The sequence below is a fragment of the Chiloscyllium punctatum genome, chromosome 31 (genome assembly GCF_047496795.1).
Source record: "Chiloscyllium punctatum isolate Juve2018m chromosome 31, sChiPun1.3, whole genome shotgun sequence".
NCBI lineage: Eukaryota > Metazoa > Chordata > Chondrichthyes > Orectolobiformes > Hemiscylliidae > Chiloscyllium > Chiloscyllium punctatum.
In genome coordinates, this window is record NC_092769.1 from 63,661,282 (window position 1) to 63,676,445 (window position 15,164).

The following is a 15,164-nucleotide window of genomic DNA, read 5'->3' on the forward strand; positions in this document are numbered from 1 at the left end:
CAAACATTTTGCTACCTTCAAGTCTCAAAAGGAATTTGAAATTAAAAGTTCACTCGTGGGCGGCACGGTGGCACAGTGGTTAGCACTGCTGCCTCACAGCGCCAGAGATCCGGGTTCAATTCCCGCCTCAGGCGACTAACTGTGTGGAGTTTGCACGTTCCCCCCGTGTCTGCATGGGTTTCCTCCGGGTGCTCCGGTTTCCTCCCACAGTCCAAAGATGTGCACGTCAGGTGAATTGGCCATGCTAAATTGCCCGTAGTGTTAGGTAAGGGGTAAATGTAGGGGTATGGTTGCGTTTCGGCGGGGCGGTGTGGACTTGTTGGGCCGAAGGGCCTGTTTCCACACTGTAAGTAATCTAATCTAATCTAAAAAAATGTTAGATTGTAATCCACAGGAAAGTTTGAACAACCTGAAGTTCTTTTCTCTAGAAAAGAGAAGACTGAGAGGTAACCTGATAGAAATGGAAAGCTTTGACCTTGTTTTGTTAGGGATTCAATATCAAATTTATCACTCAGCTGGAGATCTGTATATCCTGAATTTGGATCAAACATTTAGAGATACAGAAAATAAATTATATTGAGATATAGTTCTTCAGATTATTTTGTCATCCATTGAATCAATATTTCTTGTCAAATTTTCTGCCATTAAATTGTAATGGTTGACTACACTCAAAAGTCAACTAGATGAAAGTGAGGACATCAGATGCTGGAGATTAGAGTCGAGCATGTAGTGCTGGAAAGCACAGCAGGTTAGGCAGCATCCGAGGAGCCCGAGAATTGACGTTTCGAGCAAAAGCCCTTCATTAGGCCCGAAACATCTACACTACAAAAGTACTTTAAAGTTTATAAGTCTTTACTAAAGGTGGTGAAAGGCTCTGATTAATTGTTGGTCTTTCTTTCTGCCTGTCAATCTGAGTTAAATGATCTCACGGAATGGTGAGGCTGTTCAATTTCTTTCTGTGTCTCTTATCAAGTTCTAAGAATCATATCAGACTTGAAATGTGAACTTCGTTTTTCTCTCCACAGATACTGCCAGGCCTGCTGAGCTTCTATATTTTCCAGTGTGTTGCAGATTTATAGCATCCTCAGTATTTTGCTATGGACTCTCAACTGATGTAAAAGTCTGAGATGGAGAGATTTTTTGGATCGTAAATGAATAAAGGGCTGTCACAGGGGTGTTGAAAGTAGAGGTTTAGCTCACAAGCTGGAAGTTTGGGGTCCTGAGCTTAGAGAGTTATGACCACTGTGGAGCTCTAACCAAGCTATTACAGCTTTGTTCCCTTATGATCAGTTCACTGCTTTCACAGCTCCCCAACCCACTCTTTAAATTCTACGGTTGTGGTAAATTTCAAACCCTGAAGTAAGTGCACAGTGGGGGATAAAAAAGACAGTTTGGGAAGTGATAGGCAATCAAGTTTTGGTCATCTTCAGTGGGCTTCAGTAACAGAAGAGGTTTTCAGAACCTAATGGCTGATTCCTGCTCCTTTTCCCATGTTCTATGGCAGTGGAAATAGTCGTTAAATCTAACAAAGGCACTATTGATGTGGGAGTGTGGTGATGCAGTCTATAACAGCGCTGAGTTAAGATTCCAATCTCAGTGTAGTCTTGGGTGACACTTTCTTTGATTTTGAAACCTCAGCTGTTACAACTTGAGGAAGTTTGCTGTGCATGAACCCTTGTTCTCATGTGAAATGGATGCAGTCCGACTCAATTTGAGAATGAAGAAACTCGAGGAATGGAGAGCTGGACCTCACTCCTGAAAACAACATCAACTTTTAAACAAAAACCTCATGTGACATTTGAATCTACAACACTAACTTTGAGAATTTCAGACTGTACCAAATGAGTTAGCTGGGTACAATTAACCCCATGTCATATCCATATTACTGGGAGACAAATGTCAGTTTTCAGTTGGTGCCTCAGTTTGTTCTGAATTTCATGCTGAAGAAATCCATCAAATAATGGTGCAAGGTTCCAATTCATTTCTCTCAATCACCAATAACATCATTCAATCTTTCACTTCTTGACTGCACTCTTTCCAAATATTGCAATCCAATTTTAGCACTTGTTCTGGAATTGAATATTCAATATTAATATTTTACTGTTAATTAAAATTATAATAATATCCTAATCCTTAAGGAGCCCTGTTATTACTTTCAATCACTGAGAGACAGTGAATGAACATTTATCTGCTTCCTATAATTTCTGTTGTAAAGAAATGCTAATCTGAAGAGTAACAATCAACTATTTGATGCTCTCTCCTGAAAGTTTGCCACTACTTATTTGAACCAACTGAATTTTAAGAGTTGGTTCAAAAGGTTCTAAGGACAAAAAGGATTTTAGCCCTTTTATATGAAAAGAAACATTCATAGTCATATGGTCATACAAAACAAAAACAAACCCTTCTGTCCAAATGGTCTATGCCAAACATAATCCCAAATTAAATTAGCCCATCTGCCAGCTCCTGGCCCATATCCCTCTAGAGTTTTCTTATTCATGTTTAAAAGACATTTGGATAAATATGTTGTAATTTTACCCACATCCACTATTTCCTTAGGAACGTCAAACCACATGCGAACCACCCTTTGTGTAAAACGTTTGCCCTTCATGTCTTTTTAAAATGTCTCTCATCTCATTTTAAAATATGACCTCTAATCTTAAAATCCCCCATCCCAGGGAAAAAGACGACTACCATTAACTCTATCTATATCTCTTATTCATAGAATCCCTACATTGTGGAAACAGGCCATTTCGCCCAGCAAATCCACACCAACTCTCTGAAGACCCTCCCATTCAGACTCACCCTATCCCTGAAACCCTGCATTTCCCATGGCTAATCCACCTAACCTGCAAACCCTGGACACGACAGGCAATTTAGCATAGCCAATCTACCTAAACCTGCACATCCTTGGACTGTGGGAGGAAACCCACGCAGACTCGGGAAGAACGTGCAAATTCCAAACAGTCGCCTGAGGCGGGAGTTGAACTTGGGTCCCTGGTGCTGTAAGGTAGCAGTACTAACCACTGAGCCACCATGCCACTTTATTTCATTTCATAAACTTCTATAAGGTTGCCTTTCAACCTCCTACGGCCCAGTAAAACAAAATCCCAGCCTATAGAGATCTGGGTCAAATGTGTCAACAGGATGAAAAATGGCAGAAGGAATTCAATCTGGATAAATGTGAGCAGGTCAGGCAGCATCCAAGGAGCAGGAGAATCGACGTTTCGGGCATGAGCCCTTCTTCTCCCTCCGTGATTCCCTTGTCAGGTCCACCCCCCCCCCCCCCCCCCACTAATCCAACCTCCATTCACAGCACCTTCCCCTGCAACCGCAAGAAATGCAAAACTTGCGCCCACACCTCCCCCCTTACTTCCCTCCAAGGCCCCAAGGGATCCTTCCATATCTGCCACAAATTCACCTGCACCTCCACACACATCATTTTCTGCATCCGCTGCACTCAATGTGGCCTCCTCTATATTGGGGAGACAGGCCTCCTACTTGCAGAATGTTTCACAGAACATCTCTGGGACACCCGGACCAACCAACCCAACCACCCCGTGGCTCAACACTTCAACTCCCCCTCCCACTCCACCAAGGACATGCAGGTCCTTGGACTTCTTCATCGCCAGACCATAACAACATGACGGCTGGAGGATGAGTGCCTCATCTTCTGCCTAGGAACTCTCCAACCATAAGGGATGATCTCAAATTTCTCCAGTTTCCTCATTTCCCCCCCCCCCACCTTGACTCAGTCCCACCTTCCTAATCTGCAATCTTCTTCCTGACCTCTCCGCCCCCACCCCCTCTCCGGCCTATCAGCCTCACCTTAACCTCCTTCCACTTATCGCATTCCCAACACCCCTCCCCCAAGTCCCTCCTCCCTATCTTTTATCTTAGCCTGCTTGGCACGCTCTCCTCATTCCTGAAGAAGGGCTCATGCCCGAAACGTCGATTCTCCTGCTCCTTGGATGCTGCCTGACCTGCTGCGCTTTTCCAGCAACACATTTTCAGCTCTTATCTCCAGCATCTGCAGTCCTCACTTTCTCCTAAACTGTTCAATTATACATTTTAGGAATTTGTTTTGCAAAAGTATGGTCTGCAAAAGAAATTGATCTGGCAATGGAATCGTACAGTCACATAGCATATTAGAAGGCCAATAGTGTTCATCTCAGCTTTCTCAAAAGAGAATTCTTCCAAATTTCCTTTCCTTTCTCCATAACCATGTCAGATTTGTCCTTTCAAGTCATGGTTCCCTTTCCTACTCTGTCTCACGCTCCTCCCTCCATTTCTCATTGTTTCTTTCCCACTCTCCCCCCTCACTTATCCAGCTACTCACCCTCATTCCTCACTCTCACCGACCCACGCTTTCCTCCCCTCTCCCGTACCGTTTTCCCCTACGAATGACCCACTCTTGCCCTCCTTCCCCCACCCCAACTCTCCCCCAATAAACCCGACAAAATAACCCCAGCAACTCCTTAATATTTTCCACACATCTGGCCGACTTTCTCATTTCAGCGGAGCAATGAATAATGCAAGATGACAATGGCGAGAATATTACCCAGCGTTCCGAGCGACGGAGACAGTCCCCTATTCGCCCCATTGGCAATCCCTGCGCGTGACGCCGGGGAAAGCCATTGTTCCGCCCGGCTGCACGAAAGGTAACAATCCAGCGGGACGCTGGTGCCCTTTGGGGCAGGCGGTAGGTGCGTCCGCAGCAGTCGGCCGCTGTTTGCACCGGCGACAGCTTTCCCGGTGGGAAGCCTCGAGAAACGGCCGCCACGTTTGTAGGGGGCAATGACTGTTCAATGCTGGTCTGCAAGGGACAATGTTGCTGCATTGACAGGGAAGGAGGTTTTAATGGGAGGGTGGAGAGATCTGGGAAAGGCAAGTAGGGAAGGGACATACACCCAAGGAGAGGGCCAGACCGGACTGAACCGAACCCAACCCTCGGCGTGAACTGTAGCTTCTGGAAGGCCCAGATCAAGCTCAGCAGGAGAGGAGAGAGGATTGGAGTGAACCTTGACTGAATCTAGGAGCGGAGCTCTCGAGGTGACATCAGGGTTCAAAAAGAACTCAGGGCAAGAAGATTGGTTGCTTTGAAACCAGCTTCAGGGACTGAGTGAGTCGTACTGGGAGGGGGACAGAATGGAAAGTGCTTATTTCTGTGGTCCGCAGTTTGTTAGGAAGGGGCGAGAAATCTGATTTGGCAAGTAGCCGGTCAGGTTGAGTAACTTTTTCTTCGCTTATTCTTTTGAATTGGTGGAACTCAAAATAGCAGGAGAACTCGGCTGTGTTCCTACAATATCAGGGACACTTTGAAAAGTCCATGATGACCCATGTATGTGAAAAATGTATTCACCTGCGGCTGGGGCTAATGATGGACTCACCATGATACTGAGGACATCATGGGTAGCACGTTTACTGAGCTTGTCACACCACAAGTAAGGTCTACAACAGTAGAAACGTATTGGGTGACCACTAGACAGACAAGAAGGCGTGGGCAGGTTGTGCAGGAGCCGCTATCAACAGATGTACAATGTTGGATAATTTTGAGTGGAATGGCGTCTCGGGAGAAAGCAGCAACAGCCACGGTTGGCTCTACTGCGTGGTGGAAGAGCATTAGTGACAGGGAATTTGATTGAAAGGGGGGAATTGCCTCACCACCAACTGGACTCTTGAATGGTATGTCGCCCCCTCCCTCCCCTGTGCCAGGGTCAGGGATGTCTCAGAGAATTTGCAGGGCTTTGGATGTAGGTTTTGCTCACTGAGCTTGAAGGTTCATTTCCAGATGTTTCATTACTCTACTAGGTAACATCTACAGTGGGTCTTAGGCAAAGCAATGCTGAAAATTCCTGCTTCCTGTTTAGGTTTCTTTGGGTTGGTGATGTTATTTCCTGTGGATGAGTCACTTCCTGTTCCTTTTCTCAGGGGGTGATAGATGGGGTCTAATTCGACGTGTTTGTTGATAGAGTTCCAGTTGGAATGCCATGCTTCTCATGCGTGTCTTTGTTTGGCTTGTCCTAGGAGGGATGTGTTGTCCCAGTCGAAGTAGTGTCCTTCCTTTTCTGTATGTAAGGATACTAGTGAGAGAGGGTCATGTCTTTTTGTGGATAATTGATGTTCATGTATCCTGGTGGCTAGTTTTCTGCCTGTTTGTCCGATGTAGTGTTTGTTACAGTCCTTGCACGGTATTTTGTAAATGACATTAGTTTTGCTTGTTGTCTGCATAGGGTCTTTCAAGTTCATTAGCTGCTGTTTTAGTGTGTTGGTGGGTGTGTGGGCTGAGAAAAGGAACAGGCAGTGACTTCACAGGAGATAATATTACCACAAGAAATGACATCACCAACCCAAACATAAAATAGGAATTTTCAGCATTGCTTTGCCTGAGGCCCACTGAAGATGTTACCTAGTATGGTGATGAAACATCTGGAAATAAACCTTCCAGCTCAACGGGCAAACCTACATCCAAAACCTCAACCTGGGCCTACAAATCTTCTCAAAACTTGCTAAGTTGCAGGACATTCTGAAGGGGCAGGGTGAGCAACCCCCCAGCAGTAGTGGTACATGTTGGTACCAACGATGTGGGTTACAAGAAGAAATGAGGTCCTTCAACAGAAATTTAGAGTTAGGTAGGAGATTAGAGGATCAATAATAAGATTGTAATTTTTGGATTCCCCCAGTGCTGCATACTACTGAGTATAAGAATAGGAACATATTTCAGATGAAAAACTATCCAAAGTTGGCTTGCAACTGGGTGACAAAGGATGTTGGTTGAGAGATGCTTTTATGGTTGAAAGCAGTATAGCACTGAGAATGATGCTGAGACCCTTGCTGTTTGCTATGTACATTATGACTTGAATGTGAATGTAGAAAGTATAATTGATAAGTTTGCAGATGACACAAAATGGTGGGTCTTGTTGATAGTGAGGAGGATGCTAAATCTGGTATTGATCAGTTGGTAAATTGAGCAGAACAGTGGCAGGTGAAATTTAATCATAATAAGTACAAGGTGATGCATTTGGGAGGCTTAATAAGGGAAAAATATACATAATGAATGGTAGGTTCCTTGGGAGTACTGAGGAGCAAAGGGATCTTGGTGTACCAGTCCTTAGGTCCCTGAAGATGTCAGCACAGGTAGATAGAATGCTGACAAAGGCATATGGGTTGCTTATCTTCTTTAGTGGGGTTGTAGAATATAGGAGCAAGGAGGTCTTGTTACAACTTTATAAAGCATTGATTATGCCACATATGAAACACTGTGTGTAGTTCTAGTTGCCACATGATTGGAAGGATGGGATTGCACTGAAGAAGGTGCAGAATCACCAGGACTTTGCCTGGGATGAAAGCGTCAGTTATGAGGAGAGAGAATGGATTGGCTGGGTTTGTTCTCCTTGGAGCAGTGGAGGCTGAGATGGGATCTAATTGGAGTGTACGAAATGACAAGAGGCGTAGACAAAGTAGACTGTGGGAATGTTTTCCATAAGGCAGTGTTAAGACTAGAGAGCATACGTTTATGGTGAGGAATAAGTGACTTAGAGGAGATCTGAAAAAAATACTCTTTCACCCAGAGGGTGGTCAAAACATGGAATGTGCTTCCTGAGAGGGTGCTGGAGGCAGGTTCTCTAGCAACATTTCAAAAGCATCTGGATAAGCACTTAAAATGTCAGAGGATGGTAGACTATGTACCATTTGCATGTAAGTGGAATAATGTCTACTTCAGAATTTGTTGGTCAGTATAAACATGGTGGGCCAAAGGGCCTGTTTCTAGTATGTATGACTCCAAAATATTTACCCTTTCTAAAATTTACCCTGGCCTGATGGAATTGGGGTTTATAAGCTCCTATTACACTGTGTAGAAAGGCTAATTTTTCACACAGTAAACTCAAACAAAGAAATACATGTCTCTTCTGAATTCCAATCATGGGCCGACAGTGATGGAATTCATAAATTCCTTTCACATAGTCAGAGATCTGCAGCACAGAAAAACAGGTTGTTTGTCCTATAAGAGTCTATGCTGCTCAAAACAGGCACTTAAGTATTCTAATCCCATTTTTCAGAAACTGGTCCCTTAGCCTTGTATGACTATTTGACTGGTTGTTAAGGTTTCTGCTTTGATCAACATTTCAGGCACAGAGGTCCAGAATCCCACCATCGTCTGAGTGAAATACAATTCCTCATATCCCTTCTTAAATCTCTTGCATCAGAATTTAAGTTTATGCTCCTGATGATTGATCCCTCCAAGTGAAGAAGTTGCTTCCTGCCTACCATGTCTGTGCCCCTCATAATCTTACGCAACTCAGTCATGTCCCCCATGCTCCACTGCTCCAAAGAAAACAATACCAGTCTGTCCAAAACAAAAACAGAAATTGCTGGTGAAACTCAGTGTGAAATTTCATACCTGGTGACTCTTCATTCAAACACCTCAGAGTAGGTTCGGAAAAAGAGTCACCACAATCAATAGACAATAGACAATAGACAATAGATGCAGGAGTAGGCCATTCAGCCCTTCGAGCCTGCACCGCCATTCAATATGATCATGGCTGATCATTCCCAATCAGTATCCTGTTCCAGCCTTATCTCCATAACCCTTGACTCCACTATCTTTAAGAGCTCTATCCAATTCTTTCTTAAATGAATCCAGAGACTGGGCCTCCACTGCCCTCTGGGGCAGAGCATTCCACACAGCCATCACTCTCTGGGTGAAGTAGTTTCTCCTCATCTCTGTCCTAAATGGTCTACCCTGTATTTTTAAGTTGTGTCCTCTGGTTCAGCACTCCCCCATCAGCGGAAATATGTTTCCTCCTGCCAGAGTGTCCAATCCTTTAATAATCCTATACGTTTCAATCAGATCCCCTCTCAGTCTTCTAAACTCAAGGGTATACAAGCCCAGTCGCTTCAGTCTTTCCGTGTAAGGTAATCCCGCCATTCCAGGAATTGACCTCGTGAACCTACACTGCACTCCCTCAATACCCAGAATGTCTTTCCTCAAATTTGGAGACCAGAACTGTACACAGTACTCCAGGTGTGGTCAAAACATTAACTCTGCTTTCTCCCCGCAGAAGCTGCCACTGTTTATTCAGCTTTTTCTGTTTTTGTTTCAGATCTCCAGCATCGCAGTCCTTTTGTTTCATACCATTCTATACAATCTCTTTGTAATAAAAACTCTCCTAGTACATAAGTTATTATGGCAGTCACGTAGTTAACTTTGTGTTGCAATGTGTGCCCAGGATCATGTTACAGGGCTCCAGTAACAGATAATGGTAATGTATTGTGATAGGTTAGTTAAATCATGGGAGATGAGCTAAGGCTGAAGATTTTGGTGTTGTAATGTGGTGGGTTAAGTGTGATGGAGGGAACCAGTGAGGCAGACGATGATTAGTTTAGAAAGATAAAGCAAGCCAGCATGATTGGCTATGCGAATGTTATCCAATAAGCGCAGGATCAACAAATTGTATAAATTGGAGGGTTACAAAGGAATTGTGGGGAGTCAGGAAAGACATTTTGCTGGCCCTCACAGCTTTGATTTTGCAAGATTAAATTTGAATTTTGTGAAGGATTTTCTGCGTCTCCTGTAAGTTTTTATAGAGCATTGATTCTTCCACAGCACTAGGCAACACCCCATAGATCTTCTCTGCATTCTCTTCAATGCAATCACATCCCTATTATAATATGCATTCCAGAACTGCACCCCATACTTTGACAATGAACAAGATTGTGGAAGGGGAAGACTTGCACACAATAAATTCAAGCCAAGTGAAATATTTTTTTTCTGAAGTGATGGCTTTGTCCACTTATATTTTACAGGATATTTGGCAAAGATTTGCAGATGGGAAATTCAATCCAGGTATTGCATCGAGATCTGCAGTCTCAGTCGATTTCATCAGTTGTTCATCACTGGGTTTCACTGGCCTTTGAATGTAAGCATTGAATTCTAGGCAGTTAAGACTTGCATCAGTCTTGCACAATATTCAAATTCAATAAAGAGTCTGGAAATACGGGTCTAATGATGACCATGAATCCATCTAGTTCACCAGTTGGAAGGAAATCTGCCATCTTTAGCTGGTCTGGCCTCCACACCCAGAGCAATATGGTTGATTTTCAACTGCCCGGAGAGCAAATAGGAATGGGCAAAAAATATTGGCATCACCAGAGATGCCCACATCCTGTGAGTGAATAAAAGGAATAGTTTAACTCTTTAGGGGTAGCATGATGGCTCAGTGGTTAGCACTGCTGCCTCACAGCGCCAAGACCTGGGTTCAATTTCCGCCTCAGGCAACTGTCTGTGTGGAGTTTGTACATTCCCACTCGTGTCTGTGTGGGTTTCCTCCAGGTGCTCTAGCTTCCTCCCACAGTGGTGGATTGGCCAAGCTAAATTTCCCCTAGTGCCCAGGGATGTGTAGGTTAGGTGGATTAGCCATGGGAAATGCAGGGTTACTGTGGGGGGCGGGACAGTAATGTCTGGGTGAGATTCTCTTCACAGAGTCGATGTGGACTTGTTGGACCAAATGGCCTGTTTCCACACTGTAAGATTCTCGTTCTCCGTGTCTGTAGATCATTCAAACACCTGAAGCTTGAATAGAGCCTCAATAGGTGTTGATTACTGTTGAAGCTTAACTAATGTGAGTCACCTCAGCTCAGTTTAAGAGAGGGCCTGATGAAATTGGAAAATCGGTAAGCTGCACACAGGACGGAAGGAGAGATCACATCTGGCGTGGGACACAACCCAAGTTAGTAAATAGTTCAGGGACTTTGGAGGCAGTGTGGGAATTTGGTACCGAGCAGAAAAGGTATTTTTTTGCCTCTATTTTCGACCGGTAGTTTAGTTTACTCAAGCCCCTCAATTCAAATGTTTATCCTCTTAATAAAAGCCTTCTAAAGAATTACATCACAGGAAGCTTGCAAGTCTATTGGTTGGTAATAGCTGCTAATTTGACTATCTAATGTAGGTTCTTTTCAGATTGAAGCTAAATGGGAGACATATTTGCAGCTGACACAAAGATTGATGGAGGGATGGGTAACGGAGAGGCTGCAGGAGGACTTGGACAGGTTAGAAGAGTGGATAAAGAAGTGGTGGATGGAATACAACATGAGAAAGTGAAGTTGTACATTTTGGGAGGAAGAGTAGAGGCGTATACTATTTTCAAAATGGGGGAAAAGCTTCAGAAATCTGAAGCATGAAGTGGCTTAGGAGTCCTAATGTAGGATTCTCTTACGGTTAACGTGCAGTTTCATTTGGCAGGTAGGAAGGCAAATGTAACAGAATAGAAACAGGCCATTCAGCCCAACAAGTCCACTCTGACTCTCTGAAGAGTAACCCACCCAGACCCATTACCCTACCCTAAATTTACCCCTGACTTAACCTACACATCTCTGAACGCTATGGGCAATTTAACATGGCCAATTCACCTAATCTGGACATCTTTGGATTGTGGGATGAAACTGGAGGAACTTAATGAAACCCACGCATTCATGAGGAAAATGTGCAAACTCAGCACATACAGTTGCCCGAGGTTGGAATCAAACCAGTGTCCCTGGCGTCATGAGACAGCAGTGTTAACCACTGAGCCACAGTGCCGCACCATTTCAAGATGGCTAGAATACAGGAGTATAGATGTACTGCTGAGGCTGTATATGGCTCTGGTTAGGCCGCATTTGAAATATTGTGATCAATTTTAGACCCTGTATCTAAGGAAGGATGTGCTGACATTGGAGCGGGTTCAGAGAAGGTTTACAAGAATGATCCCAGGGATGAAGGGCTTGTCATATGAAGAGTGGTTGAGCACTCTGGGCTTGTACTTGATGGAGTTGAGAAGGATGGGAGAGGAGATCTCATTGAAACTTACAGAACGTTGTGAGGGTTGGATACTTTGGTAGAGGAAAGAATGTTTCCACCTTTACGAGGGACTAGGAACTGAGGGCACAGCCTCAGAGTGAAGGGCAGACCTTTTTAGAACAGAGGTGAGGAGGAATTTCTTCAGCCAGAGGTTGGGGAATTCATTGCCATAGAAGGCTGTGGAGGTCAAGTCATTGAGTGTATTTAAGACAGAGCTAGGTAGGTTCTTAATTAGTAAAGGGGTCAAAGCTTGCAGGGAGAATGGGGTTGAGAAACATATCAGCCATGACTGAAAGGCAGAGCCAGCTTGATGGGCTTTCTGCTCCTATACTTTATGGCTTAAAGGGAACAGCTGTTCTTCATCTGTCTTATCTAAACCTAACAGAAACTAAAACACCTGACCCAAAGAGATCAACCTCAGTTTCTCCAAACCAACTTTAAAATTTAAAGTTTTTCATTCCTTGAACTATTGTGGTAAATTTCCTCTGCATCCTCTCAGCCTGTGTAACGTGGTGTGATCACACTGCTTTGCGTGGACCCAATTGCTCTGTATTCATGTGGATAATGTCATCACATCCCAACAATTGCACAATCATATTACCCCACTCCCTGGCTATTTTTTTCACTGTATGATTTTTTTCTGATTGTCGTGCTTCTGATAGCCTTTGAGCTGCAGACTCCAGCAGGGATTTTAAAATCGAAAACAATGAGTGTTTCAGAAGCAAGTCTTTTTAAATTGGTGCAGTCCTTAGACCCTGAATGCAAAAGGAACTTAGATCTGTGTTTGGAACTCTGGGACTTTTTCCCAGGACCAGATCCAAGTGAACAACCCAAGTTTTGCTTTGCATGATGATCTTAGTGATTCTCTCATGACCAGGAGAGAAAATTGACTCATTGATTGCTCCAGCTCCTGGCTACAAACTGAGAATCCAATGAACCCAGGCGGAGGAGAGTGAGGGAAGAGAGAAAAACGGGTGATGGGTTTCAGCCTAGGGAGGGGAGAAGAGTATATGGAATGGGATCTCGCAAGGAATTAAATGCCACGGGGAGAATGTGGGTAAGTGGAATTGAAATGCCCCTCAGCCATGATTGAATGGCAGAGTGGACTCAATGGGCCGAATGGCCTTACTTCCACTCCTATGTCTTATGGTCTTATTAACAAAGAAGATGTAAAAACTCAAGTTGTGTGTTGTGTATTTCTATAAGAGACTGGTAACGATGACTTTTGTAATCTCCCTTTACAGGGCATCAAAAATATGCATTTGCGAATGAGAAACTGAAACCGCATTCAGTCTGATTGAATCCAACAATCCACCAAGACCTGGGTATCATCAAATTTTGCATATGAAAGGAGAATTGTTTGTCCCTTCTATCTGTGAGGAAAGATTTCAAAACATCAATGTGACTGGAAACATAAATATACGCGCCTAAATGTGTGTCCTCACAGGCTGACTGGAAAGAGCTTTAATCACTTATACAAGTCTGAATTGTTAAAAAATCTCACTAGTTAAAGCAAGCAGAGGCCATATGCTTGTTCTGTATGTGGACTGAATCTCAACTGATAGTGACTCTCCAGTTGAACAAAGACACGGACATCATGGCAAAGCCATGGGAATGTGCTGATTGTGGTAAAGGATTTGATTATCCATCTCTGCTGGAAAACCATCGGCGTGGTCACACTGGGGAGAAGCCCTTCATCTGTTCTGTATGTGGGAAGGGATTTACTCAGACAACCAATCTCATGTCACACCAGCGAACCCACACTGAGGAGAGACCATTCAACTGCACCCACTGTGGAAAGAGGTTCAAGTCCTCATTCAGCCTCAGTACACACCAGCGAGTTCACACTGGGGAGTGGCCATTCACCTGTGCATGTTGCGGGAAGGGATTCACTAAGTCCTCCAACCTGATGACTCATCAGCGAATTCACACGACAGAGAAGCCATTCTGCTGTGCCTCCTGTGGGAGGAGTTTCAGGCAGTCTGGCCACCTCATTGTACACCAGCGAGTGCACACCGGGGAGAAACCATTCAGGTGCTCTTCCTGCGGAAAGCATTTTCGGCAGTCAAATGATCTAATTTCACATCAGCGCGTTCACACTGGGGAGAGACCGTACAACTGTTCAGTGTGTGGAAAGGGATTCACTACCTCCTCCAATCTGCTGATACACCAACGCACTCACACTGGGGAGAAGCCATTTACGTGCTCCACGTGTGGGAAAGGATTTGCTCAGTCACGAGACCTATTGAGACACCAGCAAGTTCATAAATGAGTGCAGTCATTGGACTCTGCTGTCACTGCAGCTGCTCATCAGGTTCAGGACTAAGAGTCTAACAGTATTTTGTTTTGTTTTTCTGCTCATGGTATAACTTGCTGGAGTTTAAAATCCTTGATAAGTTGCTAATTTTGGGGGCTGTGATATCTCTTTTTAAAAGCACCGTTTTCCTGAATTCAAGAGTTCCCAACAGGTTCGATTGCAGTCAAATTATGCACTTTTATTCAATTCTCAGTTCATAGAGTCATAGAGACGTACAGTACAGAAACAGACCCTTCGGTCCAACCCGTCCATGCCGACTAGATATCCCAACCCAATCTAGTCCCACCTGCCAGCACCTGGCCCATATCCCTCCAAACCCTTCCTATTCATATACCCAACCAAATGCCTCTTAAATGTTGCAACTGTACCAGCCTCCACCACTTCCTCTGGCAGCTCATTCCATTCATGTACCACCCTCTGTGTGAAATAGTTGCTCCTTAGGTCTCTTTTATATCTTTCCCCTCTCACCCTAACCCTCTAGTTCTGGACTCCCCGACCCCAGGGAAATGACTTTGCCTATTTATCCTATCCATACCCCTCATAATTTTGTAAACCTCTATAAGGTCACCCCTCAGCCTCCGACGCTCCAGGGAAAACAGCCCAAGCTATTCAGCCTCTCCCTATAGCTCAAATCCTCCAACCCTAGCAACATCCTTGCAAATCTCAGTGTCTGAAATGTTCTGCTGATTAAATTTTCAATGAGAAATTATTGATTAATCTTTGCTGACAGTTCTTACTGACTCAAACAGTCTTCACAGTGGTTGACAGTGTAGTGCTGAAAAAGCACAGCAGGTCAGGCAGCATCTGAGAAGCAGGAGAACCGACGTTTCAGGCATAAGCCCTCATTCCTGATGTAGGGTTTATGCCCGAAACGTTGATTCTCCTGCTCCTCGGATGCTGCCTGACCTGCTGTGCTTTTCCAGCATTACACTCTCGACTCTGATAGCCAGCATCTGCAGTCCCCACTTCCTCCTAGTCTGCATAGTGGTACCTCCATTCTGCGATAAAGTTATG

The 15,164-nt window shown here is 44.3% G+C and overlaps 1 protein-coding gene across 8 annotated transcripts; it reads left to right on the forward strand.

The window, feature by feature from the left end:
- Positions 1-4,630: 4,630 nt before the first annotated feature.
- LOC140457223 (uncharacterized) lies at positions 4,631-14,859 on the forward strand. Of its 8 annotated transcripts, none has more exons than XM_072551345.1 (3): positions 4,642-4,699; positions 9,805-9,917; positions 13,078-14,859. In XM_072551345.1, the coding sequence occupies exon 3, from the start codon at positions 13,374-13,376 to the stop codon at positions 14,103-14,105; it is 732 nt and encodes a 243-aa protein (XP_072407446.1). In that variant the 5' UTR covers positions 4,642-4,699; positions 9,805-9,917; positions 13,078-13,373; the 3' UTR covers positions 14,106-14,859. The 8 variants fall into 8 exon arrangements, with proteins under 8 accessions (XP_072407449.1, XP_072407446.1, XP_072407448.1 ...); XM_072551347.1 differs by having other exon boundaries at positions 4,667-4,703; XM_072551341.1 differs by having other exon boundaries at positions 4,682-5,119.
- Positions 14,860-15,164: the final 305 nt, after the last annotated feature.

What these genes read in the sequence shown, in the direction of transcription:
- LOC140457223 (XM_072551348.1), top strand. Translation starts at nt 13,374, where the DNA reads ATGTGGACTGAATCTCAACTGATAGTGACTCTCCAGTTGAACAAAGAC.